Source organism: Salvelinus namaycush, chromosome 13 (assembly GCF_016432855.1).
Source record: "Salvelinus namaycush isolate Seneca chromosome 13, SaNama_1.0, whole genome shotgun sequence".
NCBI lineage: Eukaryota > Metazoa > Chordata > Actinopteri > Salmoniformes > Salmonidae > Salvelinus > Salvelinus namaycush.
Genome location: NC_052319.1, coordinates 23156070 through 23169022, shown reverse-complemented (window position 1 = coordinate 23169022; position 12953 = coordinate 23156070). Strand labels below are relative to the sequence as shown.

Genomic DNA, 12953 nt, shown 5'->3' with positions numbered 1-12953 from the left:
CATAAGACTGCTGAACAATTAAACCAAATGGCCATCCAAACTATTTACATTGACACCCCCCTTGGTTTTTACACTGCTGCTACTCACTGTTTATTATCTATGCATAGTCACTTTACCCCTACCTACATGTACAAATGACCTCGACTAACCTGTACCCCCACACATTGACTCTGTACCGATACCGCCTGTATATTGCCTCAGTATTGGTAAGGTGTTGTATTCAGAGCATGTGACAAATAAGATTTGATTAGATTTTTTTAAATTCAGAAATTAGATTTTTAATTAGATAACGGATTCACTTTTCCAATGATAGTTAAGGCTATTATAGTTATGACGTTTCACATTGGAGTTATTAACTACAAAAAGACGTGCCTTCTATTTTAATTCTGGTGCCGCTCTGAACACACAAGCTTGTTAGCTAGGTAGCTTGTTAGCTAGCTCTGGTCCAGCTCTCAAACTCTAGATGGCATTATGTGTAATGTAATGGAACTCAGAGTCATGATCAAGGGCTAGCTCTGGTCCAACGTTAGTTAAGCCAACTCTCTAAAGTTCAAAGACTTTCAGAGATCCTTCATAGAAGCCGCTCCTCCGTAGGTATAATTTTGTGGGCCTAATTCAGATAATGCATGTCATAACAACAAGATGCCCAGCGCTCTCCTCACCTGCAAAAATTCAGTCGCATGTCACACCCGACACTACACTTGTCTGTCCAATGCATGTACATAGAGCAGCTTGCTATGGAGCAGGCAAGCTATCTACTGGTGAAGAAGTGTAATGTTGAGCTAGATGTAAAAAAAAAAAAAAAAAAAAAAAAAAGGTTTAAAAAGGAACAGAAAGGAATGACATAAACCATTACTTTTTGGGGGTTCGAATTGGTTCACAATTATTTTGCTGGTCGGAACTGTGGAACGAAAAAAAAAAAAAGAAGATGGTTCTGTACAGAATGAAGACAATTGGAAAATAATTTTGGTTCCGACTCCTGGATACAACGGACATTTGTTATTTTGGCTTTCACAGTGCCCAGCCCCACCACAAAACAACACAACAGCACAGGGTCAGCGACAGAGCAGTGCAGTGCTCTGGAGCAGGTTAGGGGTTAAGTGCTTTGCTCAAGGGCACATCGGCAGTAGGTGGCACCTGATATAGTGGTGATTTTTCCCGTCAACACTGGGATTCAAGCTAAACATTACAACAAAGTAAGAAAATGAACAGGGCTCAATATAGCATTATATCAAATGCTATCTTATATGGCTGATCATGAGTCAATTTATACCACAGGCAAAAAGCTTATTCAGATGTGAAGGGCATACTGTACTCACAATGGGAATGGGATGGGGTTGTAACTGTTGCCTGGCAGCAAGTTGGCTAGAATTGCCTTCATGGTGGACTTCTCTTTCACCTGGCTGTCATTGGAGCCCAACAGGTGTCCATCAAACACATCTAGGAGACAACGAGAATGGAGTTAGAGACCAGAGAGGTCTGTATTTAGATACATACTGTAGATCTAGAGAAAGTGAATGGTAAGCGTATGTAGGGGGTTGTGTTTGTGATTCTACAGGTGTGTGTGTGTGTGTGTGTGTTCACCCTCTGGGATGCTGACAGAGTCCTGGTCAGGAAAGGATGGTCCAGACGAGAGGGGTTCTGAGCCTGGTTCCCCTGGTGACGGTAACGTTAGCAATGACGACCCCGAGCTCGAGGGCAGGGTAGTGAGGTGACGGTCCTCTGTCAATCGAAAAACAGACACGCCCATCAACTACTGTCAACCAATGAGAGAAGTACTATAGCATTCTGACTGAAAGCTGGGAAAAAAATCCCCTCACCTTTGTCACCATTTTGTACCACAGGAGAGGGGTTGCGTGGAGAAGACTCCAGAACACTGGTCTGTTAAATAAAATAAATACGTAACATTCCATCCTTTATGTTACACTAAGTCCTTATCATATACTAAGCTCATCCAATCATTTGAATTATATCAGGTATATATTGCACTGACCTTGCTGTCGTCTGTCTGTCTGTGTCTCCCAGGGCTGGCTGGGACAGACAGACGCTTCCTGCCCTTCTCCTGCTGGAACAGGTCCTGCAGCCTGGAGGTTAAATGGTTCAACAAATTAATTATATGAGATCAAAAATGAAGCCTAGTACTAGACTAAAAACACTTGTTTATTGGATATTAATTTATCTGTGTCTAGGAAACCGCTCCTAACATTAAAAGCTGCTCCAATATCAGTGTTCTCACCTGCTGTTCCAGGACTGCAGTGTTTCACACAGGCTCTGTTTCTTCACTACCACTGATTCCAGTACAGTCTGGAGCTGCTGGGGAGAGTCACTACCACAAGCCTGGAGACGAGCCTGCAGCTTTTCTATCCAGCTACGCAGCTCTGCCTCCTCCATCTGAACACACACAAAGAAAACTGATGGGAACCATGTGTTTGATAACTTTCCATTCAATCATTATAATGAGCCCGTCCTCCGATTTTAAGTGACAACACTGTTGCAAAGTCAGCCTCCACTGCACTATACATACACGAGACATATTTGGAGTGTAGCTCCCACCCTTCAAGGGGGAACCTACGTCTTTCTGTGCAAACAGGTCCTCCATCTTCTCTTCGCGTGTCTTGCTGAAGGTGTCCGTCTTCAGGGAGGTGAGGCGGTCCTCTATGGCCAGGTACACCTGATTCACCCTGACAAGAGGGAGAGAATGGAAAAGGACTGGTCAGAACTAGAAAGAAGGTCAAAACTAGTCAAACTAGATGATTCAGATTCGTCAGTTGGAGCCTGGTCCCAGATCTGTTTGTGCCGTCTTGCCAACTCAGAGGACAATAACCATAGGACTCCGCTATACAGCACAAATGGCAGGTAGCCTAGTGGTTAGAGCATTGGACTAGTAACGGAAGGTTGCAAGATCGAATCCCAGAGCTGACAAGGTAAAAATCTGTCGTTCTGCCCCTGAACAAGGCAGTTAAGAACAAATTCTTATAGGAACAGTGGGTTAACTGACTTGCCTAGTTAAATAAAAGGTAAAATATAAATATAGATTTTTAAAAACAGATCTGGGACCAGGATACTTAAGGCCATGGTAGACAGACAACAGGTAGACAGTTACTTCTGTGAGAAGTCCTTGAGGTCCTGCTGCATGCTTCCCTTGGAGGGCCCCTGGTTCCTGATGAAGATCTTAGGAGGAGGGAGGCAGATCTCCAGCAGTCTCACTGAGATGTAGCTGGGGGTTAGACAAGTGGAATGGCATGGGCATATACAGATTGAAGATGTTTTGAATTGATGCAAAAATGATAAGAAAAAATTGTAAGACTGATAAATGATGGATAGATGTATGAATGGATGGCAGGTTGGATGGATGAAAATAAAAGACATGGACTGTGTTTCCCACCTGAATGAGGCCACCATCTGGTTGTAGGAGAAGTACTGGTGGTAGTCTTTGTGGATGGAGTGGCCACAGGGTTCAGCATTAGCCCTCCTGGTATACTGGTGACCATAGAACCTCAGCTCCAGGTACTTAGCAAAGGACATGGACCACGAGTCATTGGACAGGGGCACCACAGGAGTCACCTACAGAGACAGCAGAATACAAGGATCAAAGCTCTGTGAGCAATAGAAGCTAAAGACCTGGACAGAAGCTTTTTGCTCTAGCCAAAAACTGGCAATTCTGATTAGCAAGAATTTGATTAGTTGAACTAGGTGAGCTCGCTATTAACTAAAACAAACAGTTAGGTGTGATAGCTATAGAGCAAGTCCTGGGGTTAGTCATGAAACAGATAAGGAAACGCAGATTAACAAGTTACTGTACCTGTTTGCATATGCGGCACCAGGAGTAGTTAAGGATGGTGTGTTGGTATCCAGGCACAGGAGAGTCCAGCTCCTTCAGTACGATCTGAACACAGCCACTGCCATGGACAAACCGCCGCACATGGTGCACCATGGGAGTCTCACAGAACATACTAGGGCACTGATAGGATGGCCTTTATCATGCATTCACAGACACGCGCACACAGACAGACACGTCAGAGCAAAGAAGAGGGGCTTCATTGAATGACATTTTATTACATATCAATGACACATTTTATGGTCAAATATTTTATCGGAAATTCAATAAATCATTTGCCAGGTTCTGATATTTCTCCCTCACCTGAAACAGTATCTCTCTAGGAATATTCCTAGTGTGAGGTCATTCTTTCCGTAGAACTCCATCGTGACAATCCTGTTGAGAACAAATAAGTCTTTGTGAATAGCTGACCTTTCAGAGTTCAGTCAGCTGGTATTTCACAGTGGGTTCACAAGATTTCTATTGCTCCTAAGGAGATAAATAAAGCTGTTGAAGACCACCAGGGTTGAGTGGGGTTTACCAGGGACTGACGCAGGGGTTGGGGGAGTTGTTGGACTGGGCTGAGGAGCTGCTGAACAGAACACACAGTCTCTGGTGGTTCACCGGGTTCAGGCAGTCCAGCTAAAAACACAGAAGTAATGGTGGTCAACAACAACAAGCACATACGCTTTACAATTCAAGAGCGCACTTCGCCTCTTCAGACCTCCCCTAATCTCTCTGGAGAGTGAGTGAGGTGGTGTGCTCATCAATGGAACACACTGAGCAGTAAACTAGCACTGACCAAGGGAGATGTTAACATAGGTTGTCTGTAATGGAAAAACCCTCAATATACATCAGAACAATATTTAACGCCACAGATACATCAGCGAGACTGTTGGAGATCTGTCTCCCTCCTCTGCCTATCTGTCCCATCCATCTCCTATTATTGTGGTGTGTGGATGTGCTAATTAGCTGGCCATGTCTCACCTTGGAGGCCCAGGTCATGTCGTTCTGTCCTGCTGGCTTCTCTTCCTCACTATCAGCCTTGACAGGGTGCTTGGGCGGTGGAGCCTCCCGGACTGGTGGCTGAGGTAGGGGCTGGGTGAAGGGGTCTGCCTCCTGCCGGAGGCGGCCCCCCTGGGCACGGTAGTCTGCCAGCATCTTGGCCAGGTCCTGGCTGCTGCCCAGCTGATCTGCAATGCGGGCGCTGGTAAGGTGGTGGGAGGGTAACACCTGGATGGGGCGGGGGGGAGGGACTCCGTTGGCGATGCCTCCACCTGACGGGGCGGAGTCTTTGAGGAGTTGTCGCTTACGTCGACAGTCTAGTTCTTTGAAGTCCTTGTTGAGCAGCGGGGAGAGGTACACCTGCACGAGGAACTAGTATGTTACATCTCAAATACCAAAATAGCATATCGGCTCATTCGCCTAGCACTTAAGTGTTATGAGATGTGCGTAATGCATACGCATGACAACAACCATTTTGGTAGACATCTCCACTATAACTAACAACTGAGTACAGCGGAATTGACGGTCACGTGAACTGATGATCTGATATTCTATTGTACATTACTGAACTACATTGAGCGAATTGATAGAAAGCAGGTTGAAAAACCTTCAGTGAATGTAAACCAACAAACCTTTTCAGGAAAGTAGTCTCTGCTGGGGCAGCGTAGGCCAGCAGGCGTGAGGAGGAAGGGCTCTCTAAAGGTGATAAAGGGGGAGATACAAAGGATGATGTCCTTCAGCTCCTGTTTGAAGCCTGCCGTAAGCGTCTTGAGACGGTCGTCCGTTGAGGCCACCTGCTCGGTGGCAAAACAGAAGAGGATATTGTAGGACAATGGAAACCAACGTGTTTCTGTCTGTATCCTTAATCAGTTTTTTTTCTCCCTCACCTGCTCTGTGACAAACAGCCCTGTGTCATCCTGCAGGGGGTCTCTGAACAGCCTGGGGGGCGTCTCCGAACCCGAGCTCTCCTCCCGCGACTCACCCCTCCCCAGAACCCCCGACCAGCTCCCCCCCTCAGTCTCCCCCTTCCCCGACCCAATCTCATCTGCCAACTCCTCCAGGTCATCAATAAGATAGGGTGGGGACACTGGAGGTGGCAGCACCTGGCGATTGGACAACGGTGTGGATGTCATGACCTCTGCTGACTCCACCCCCTCAGCCCCCAAGGAGGAAGAGGAGGACAGGAAGTGTTTTTTGTTTACTTTTACACCATGGACATCTTTAGGCGAGGAGGAATCTGATACAGATTTCCCAAGGGAAGCCTTCTCCTCCTCCTCCCCCAGCACAGTCTCTCCTCCCTGGGAGAGGGTGCTCTGGTCGGTCCCATTTTCCTGGCTCTCCTCCTCCTCAACAGTAGTGCTCTCCAGGAGACAGGGGAAGGAGTTGGTCTTGGCCAGGCTGGGAGGCATGGCGAACTCATCCATGAGAAAGGATATCTCTAGCTGGGAGTGGTAGGCCACACACACCATGAGGACGATGATCTCTTTAACCCTGGCCAGCTCGTACTCAGACGCCCCACGAAGCTTTATGGTACAGCCCAGCTGGGGAGAGCAGCCCTCAAAGAACATGAGAGTCTTCAACTCATCTGTCACAGAGAAGGGAGAAGGGAAGAGAGGAGAACACATGACATAGCTGTGCTGTGGAACTCAGGGGAGTCAGAAGGAGGAATCTGGAGATAAGTCTAGACTGGGCGGGAAGAACTTGTGAATGAACGCACCTGGTTGCAGTAGGTTTCATGTGTTGGATTATTTAAGTGAAGTAAGTTTTATGAACGGCTTACAATATCTAAGATGTAGAGACTAAACGTAGCTGAAGGCAGGAAGTTGAGGACAGAGTAGTTTCCACTCACTGTTGGCCAGCTGGAAAGAGTGTAGGTAGAACTTTTGGCAGGTTCCCAGTCGAGGCTTGGTGAGCAGCTGGTCCATGGACATGACTAGGTCCCCCTGGGTCATACGACTCACCCTGTCCAAGACTTGCTGCAGAGAACCAGAGGTGGGAAAGAGAGACATAGGGCAGGTACGGCTAATAGACAGTTGAATGGGTTAAGCAGAAGAACAGGCTAACATGGCTAAAGACACCATCAAAAAGAGTTTAAAACAAAAAGCTAACAGCTACATAAAGGTAACTGCCAAAATAATGGGAACACTTGAGTGAATGAGGGACACGAAGTATATTGAAAGCAGGTGCTTCCACACAGGTGTGGTTCCTGAGTTAATTAAGCAATTAACATCCCATCATGCTTAGGGTCATGTACAAAAATGCTGGGCAAGCTCACAGGGCATGAGTGGTCACTGAATGGTTTGGAGCATGAAAATGACGCAAACCATATGTCATGGTCATCTCAGTCACCAGATCTCAAACCAATTGAACACTTATGGGAGATTCTGGAGTGGCGCCGGAGACAGCGTTTTCCACCACCATCAACAAAACACCAAATTATGGAATTTCTTGTTTACGAATGGTGTTGCATCCCTCCAATAGAGTTTCAGAAACATATAATCTATGCCAAGGTGTATTGAAGCTGTTCTGGCTCGTGGTGGCCCAACACCCTATTAAAGACACTATGTTGGTGTTTCCTTTATTTTGGCAGTTACCTGTATGTAATATGTTCTAAAGCTAGCTAAAGGTGGGTTTGGAAACATAACCCATGCTAGTACGGTAACTAGTACAGAGAGCTAGAGAGAGGGCAGGGCAGTACTGACTGGTTTGATGTTGATAACTAGCAGTAATGTAAGTAGTGACAGAGGGCAGAACAGAGGGCTAGAGAAAGCTAGTGAGATATCAGTAATGACTGGTTTGACATTGATAACCACAGCTAATAAGGTAACTAGCAGTACAGAGAGCTAGAGAGGTACTGACTGGTTTGACGTTGATGACCAATGTGATGCCGTGCTCCAGCAGCATGTCCTGAGCGATACGAGACACGGTCTTCTCTACCAGCACCAGGTTGGGACGCACGTCCACTATACGCTGCACATAGTTCTTCAGAAACTCACGCTCCTGGGGAACAAAGACAGACAAAGATTTGTTTATTTTTCTTAATTTCTAGAAATTATGGATAAGTGCCAGCAAATTAGGAATTAGTGAAATATATATATTTTTTTACTCCGTTTTCTGCCCAATTTCATGGTATCCAATTGGTAGTTACAGTCTTGTCCCATCGCTGCAACTCCCGTATGGACTCGGGCGAGGCAAAGGTCGAGAGCCGTGCGTCCTCCGAAACACAACCCAGACAAGCCGCACTGCTTCTTGACACAATGCCCACTTAACCCGGAAGCCAGCCGCACCAATGTGTCGGAGGAAACACTGTACACTGCGCCCAGGCCGCCACAGGACTCGCAAGTGCGCGATGGGACAAGGACATCCCTGCCGGCCAAACCCTCCCCTAACCTAGACGACGCTGGGCCAATTGTGCGCCGCCCCATGGGTCTCCCGGTCGCGGCCGGCTGCGACAGAGCCTCGACTCGAACCCAGAATCTCCAGTAGCACTGAGATGCAGAGCCTTAGACCACTGCGCCACTCAGGAGTCCAGGAATTAGTGAAATATGTATTCTAAATTTGCTTGTCTTAATGCCTAGCCCTTGATTAGGTTATTTGAAATTATACTTGTCATCTTGTTAATTTAGCTACATTAATCATTCATGCTTAAAATCAATATGACAGCCCAACCCACAAACCACTGAGTGTCTGACTGACCTGAAGCACGATGGGGTCAATGCAGGTGAATTTGGTCTCCTCTCGATAGAGATACTCTATGGAACACTTCAGCAGCAGGATCTTGGGGTTCTTGATGTACGAGTTCATCTAAGACAAAATAATACTTTGTTGAGTTCATCTGCACATAGACAAGCAATAAAGAGTGTCGTTCTGGCTCGGTTTACAGGGAGAGATGTTGGTGGTTATTACAGGAGAAGGAACCTACCTTTTTGTGGGCAATGTTCTTGGTACAGACAAAGCCATTCACTACGGCAGAGTCAAACTTCTTCCCTCCAGGAATCTAAAAAAAAATATAATAATAAAATAGCCATTTTGGTCACATTAAATTACTCAAAATTCAACCCCTACAGTGTGTGCAGTATAAGTACAGATACATGACAAATAACCTGATTCAGAGTTGAGATAAGTGCAGGCAACTCAGACTTTAGCGTAAATCTTTCACTGAATTCAATATGGAGACTTGCACAGAAAGTCAAGTTAATCACCCAAATCTCAAGTCAGAATACCTCCCTGAGAGCGCTGTCAGTGTAGCCTCTTAATTACCAGACTAATTACCGCTGCGCTACAGAATGTAAGCTTGCGAGACTTCTGGATGGTTGTACGAGGTTACTGTCAGTGAGCTACCTTCTTGATGTGGACCAGTTGTCTGATGTCCATGTCATCATCACAGCTGCGAACGTCCGGCCGCACCGTTTGCACCACTTGCCTCACCACGGGAACAATGATGTCACGCCAGGAGAGGGACAGGGACTCACTGTACAGCAGCTGCTGCAGCAGCGCCATCATGTGACTGTGGTTGGCAGAGCTGGGAAGGGAGGGAAGAAAACAGCAGTTTTAGGCCAGTATACCATGCGGATTCACCAGCAAAATATTTTACATTTTTATTTAACTAGGCAAGTCAGTTAAGAACAAATTCGTATTTACAACGACAGCCTACCCCGGCCAAACCCTAACCTGGACGACACTGGGCCAATTGTGCAATGCCCTATGGGACTCCCAATCACGGCCGGTTGTGATACAGCCTGGAATTGAACCAGGGTCTGAAGTGATGCCTCTAGCACTAAGATGCAGTGCCTTAGACCGCTGCGTCACTCTGGAGCCCAAAATAACACCATAGTATGCTCCAATTTATACTGAGATGTTGTTTCATCTAAAAGAATGACTCAAATATGTTCCACTTCAGTTCAGTTTTACTTCACTTCAGTAAGCTAAAGACTAGTCTTTAGTTTCCAAACATCCAACATACCTACAAAAAAATAAATAAAAGGAATGACAAAAACATTTGAGCAACTTTCAAACCTCTAAGTTATCTGACTGTACTCACAGTAGCCTCTCCATGGCCTTCTTCTCTCCGTTCTCCTCTCTGAGCTGGTCCAGGGAGCTGTGGTGCCAGCCCAGAGGAGTGAACAGCATCTCTTTAGCCTTCTCCTCCACACGACGGTTAAACAGGGACTCTACAGCACACACACAGAGAGAGAGAAGAGTGAGAGCGCAAGATATAGAGAATGTTAGCTTGGCTGTTAGCTTGGCTTACAGCTACAATACATTAGGTTCAGTACCAACTGCTTGTTCAACAGAAAGAATACACAGCTGCAAAAGAGTTGAAAAGGAAGCAACACTTGAACTAAACAAGGAAGTGGGGAATTCCCGGGTCATTCCACGAAAAGAGTGCCTTTTGCGTGCATCCCATTGATATTTTAAGTAGAAATTGTGCAACAATATTGCATTTTAAATGCCTGTTATATTAAATGAAGTGCCCTTTAATATAGATCACATGGATAATTCAATAATATAAAAAAATATGATTAAAGGCTCCGTTTATCAACCCCGTGTCATCACTCCTAGGAAGATTTCAACCAACTTAATCCCAACATTCTCCAAGTTTCAACATCATTGTAAAGCCCTAGTTATTTTGTTGCTTTGACAAAGTCATTTCTGAAGATTATTATTTATGTGAGTGATTAATTTACGTCTGTCCCTCATTTTGAGGTCAACCCTGTTATGTGAACTGAACTGTTGTTTTAATATGGTGAACAGTGGCGGCCTGTCCATTAGGGCATTAGGGGCAGTGCCCCACTTTTGGTTGGTTTAAACAAGTGAAAAATAATAAATTGATAAAAATCAAAAGTGATCAACTGCTCTGCAATCAGCAGCACTGGGCATCCGGCTGCATTGCCAGCTCTTACATTGCTTGGTATTGAGTCTGCTCACTCTGCAAATGACCTTGTAAATAAATAATCATGACAGTCATTGGGAGCCTGGGACCTAAACCAGACATCCACATCCATCACCAGTTGAAGGACAAAGGAATACACTTGCTAAAACCTTCTCATGGATCTGGTAGGACAAAAAACATGTTTCTATGCCCAATTCGCAACACTGTTTTGTGTTTCCTGCCGTTAGATGCAAGCTAGTGGATACTAGCTACCGGAAAGCTCACACACCGGTCGCACACCGGTAGCTAGCTTGCTCGCACACCGGTAGCTAGCTTGCTCGCACACCGGTAGCTAGCTTGCTCGCACACCGGTAGCTAGCTTGCTCGCACACCGGTAGCTAGCTTGCTCACACACCGGTAGCTAGCTTTCTCGCACACCGGAAGCTAGCTTGCTCGCACACTGGAAGCTAGTTAGCTCGCACACCGGTAGCTAGCTTGCTCGCACACCGGTAGCTAGCTTGCTCGCACACCGGAAGCTAGTTAGCTCACATGGCAATCAACTCCAACTAAAGTTACTGGTGAGTTCATCATGCTATCTAGCTATCCCCAGTTAGATCATTTGTTTTCACTTGTTGCATTTGTGCTTGTTGCGTTTTCCCTTCGATGCACTCGTAAGCTGGCTGCAAGCTGCTCGTTCTAAAAATAACTTTGGTAATCAAAACAGTGGCAGCATGTGCAGCAGAGATGATTCAGTTTTTACATCCAAAAATAAATTGGCGTATTTATGCTATTGTTCAAATGCACAGATCACTTTATACATCTTCCCAAAGAAACAAGTGGTAATTTGAAAACTTGTGTTAATAATTCTGTCATGCTGCTTTGTTGACAGTATGACAACTCCCCAGTTGACAGTAACCGAATTTGTGGAACGACCCTCCTACCTTTGATGAAGGCGTCGCTAATGGAGATATTCTGTCCTCCGTCCTCTGAGACCAGGTACTCTGATAGGAGAAAGCGGAGAAATGCATCAACACACGCACAACTCCACCTTTCAAAAACATATACCCTTTATGGAAACTGGCTACGCAAACTTTGTGTGCTATCCTATATTTCTTTCTGACCGCCACACATTTATATGCATAGCTCATTTCCGGTAACTGTTCCTTTAAATGTTGGGGTGGTTGTTGTTGTAACAACAGGTCATGTGCAAAATTCCCAAACAAATCTGAATTGAGCTTTCAGACTAAGGTCACATATGAAACATCGGAATTGTATCAGGATTGCGTTTACACAGGCAGGCCCAATTCTGATATTTTGCCCAATTATGGGCAAAAGAGCTGATCTGATTGGTCAGAAGACCAATTAGTCAAAAAAATAACTGAATTGGACTGACTTAACGCAGCCATACAAATGTGAACTCAACAGAACAAATTCGAGAAAAGTATCAGATATGCCAATACATCACATTTTGGGTGATTGTGTAAACACAGCCTTAGTAAAAGGTGTTAGCCTACAGCAAGACAACAGCAACTAATCATTATTTTTGTGTGTTTGGCTCAGTACCTTTCTGCTCCGTAGGGTGCGGGGGTACATGGGGGTACTTGGACTGTTTCTTGATGTGGAAGTTGACATTGTCCTGCTCCATATTGAGATTGATGGAGGCAGCAGAGTCACTGTCCACCGCTGACTGGAAACTGCTGACTGACGTCCTCTTACTAGGACTGGACGAGTCTGATGGGGGGGGAGGCATTAATTGATCTTTATTAGTCATGTAAAAAAAAAAATATATTTGTCTTCTTGATGCATAGCAGCATGGAGGGGGATAAATATGAAGGGACATCAGAGACAGTACAAAAGGGCTCTTAGGATCCCTTATTAGTTCATTAGTTCAAGATAAATACAAAAAAACATCTCAGGCATTACAGAAGGACTCAACTACCTATTATTTAGGAAAGCAACATACATGGACATGAGGCTAGTTGTTGTAATGTGTAGCCAGAGTCACAAGGCATACAGGGATACTTACTGGGCGTACTGGGCATGACATAGTCATTCTCGTCAGCCACCTGGTCTGTGTCACTGTCGTCAAACTTGATGTCTTTAAACCAGGAAGGTTCTGAGTGTCCCTCCAGAGAGTTGACACTGTCACTGTCAGGAGACGGGGTCTCAGAGAAGTCTGTGCTCTGTGAGGATAGAAGCAACAGCGTCACCACCATCATTATTATCGTCATCAAAAAAAATCATCAACACAATCATCAT

At 45.4% G+C, this 12953-nt stretch overlaps 1 protein-coding gene across 4 annotated transcripts in view; it reads right to left on the bottom strand.

Moving 5' to 3' along the window:
* The window catches only part of LOC120058337 (1-phosphatidylinositol 3-phosphate 5-kinase-like), a 28800-nt gene that overhangs the window by 3715 nt on the left and 12132 nt on the right, over positions 1–12953 (bottom strand). For 2 of the 4 annotated variants that reach the window (XM_039006927.1, XM_039006928.1), the window contains 23 exons: positions 12721–12877; positions 12258–12425; positions 11636–11695; positions 9864–9993; positions 9164–9344; positions 8745–8819; positions 8519–8626; positions 7682–7822; positions 6672–6798; positions 5710–6407; positions 5455–5616; positions 4805–5182; positions 4359–4459; positions 4142–4213; positions 3803–3974; positions 3386–3564; positions 3104–3217; positions 2525–2681; positions 2237–2391; positions 1994–2084; positions 1821–1881; positions 1585–1722; positions 1320–1440 (listed from right to left, as the gene is read on the bottom strand). In XM_039006927.1, the coding sequence (XP_038862855.1) occupies positions 1320–1440; positions 1585–1722; positions 1821–1881; positions 1994–2084; positions 2237–2391; positions 2525–2681; positions 3104–3217; positions 3386–3564; positions 3803–3974; positions 4142–4213; positions 4359–4459; positions 4805–5182; positions 5455–5616; positions 5710–6407; positions 6672–6798; positions 7682–7822; positions 8519–8626; positions 8745–8819; positions 9164–9344; positions 9864–9993; positions 11636–11695; positions 12258–12425; positions 12721–12877 (3746 nt within the window). The remainder of the gene's footprint in view (positions 1–1319; positions 1441–1584; positions 1723–1820; positions 1882–1993; positions 2085–2236; positions 2392–2524; positions 2682–3103; positions 3218–3385; positions 3565–3802; positions 3975–4141; positions 4214–4358; positions 4460–4804; positions 5183–5454; positions 5617–5709; positions 6408–6671; positions 6799–7681; positions 7823–8518; positions 8627–8744; positions 8820–9163; positions 9345–9863; positions 9994–11635; positions 11696–12257; positions 12426–12720; positions 12878–12953) is intronic. The other 2 variants (XM_039006929.1, XM_039006930.1) reach the window with 1 other exon arrangement.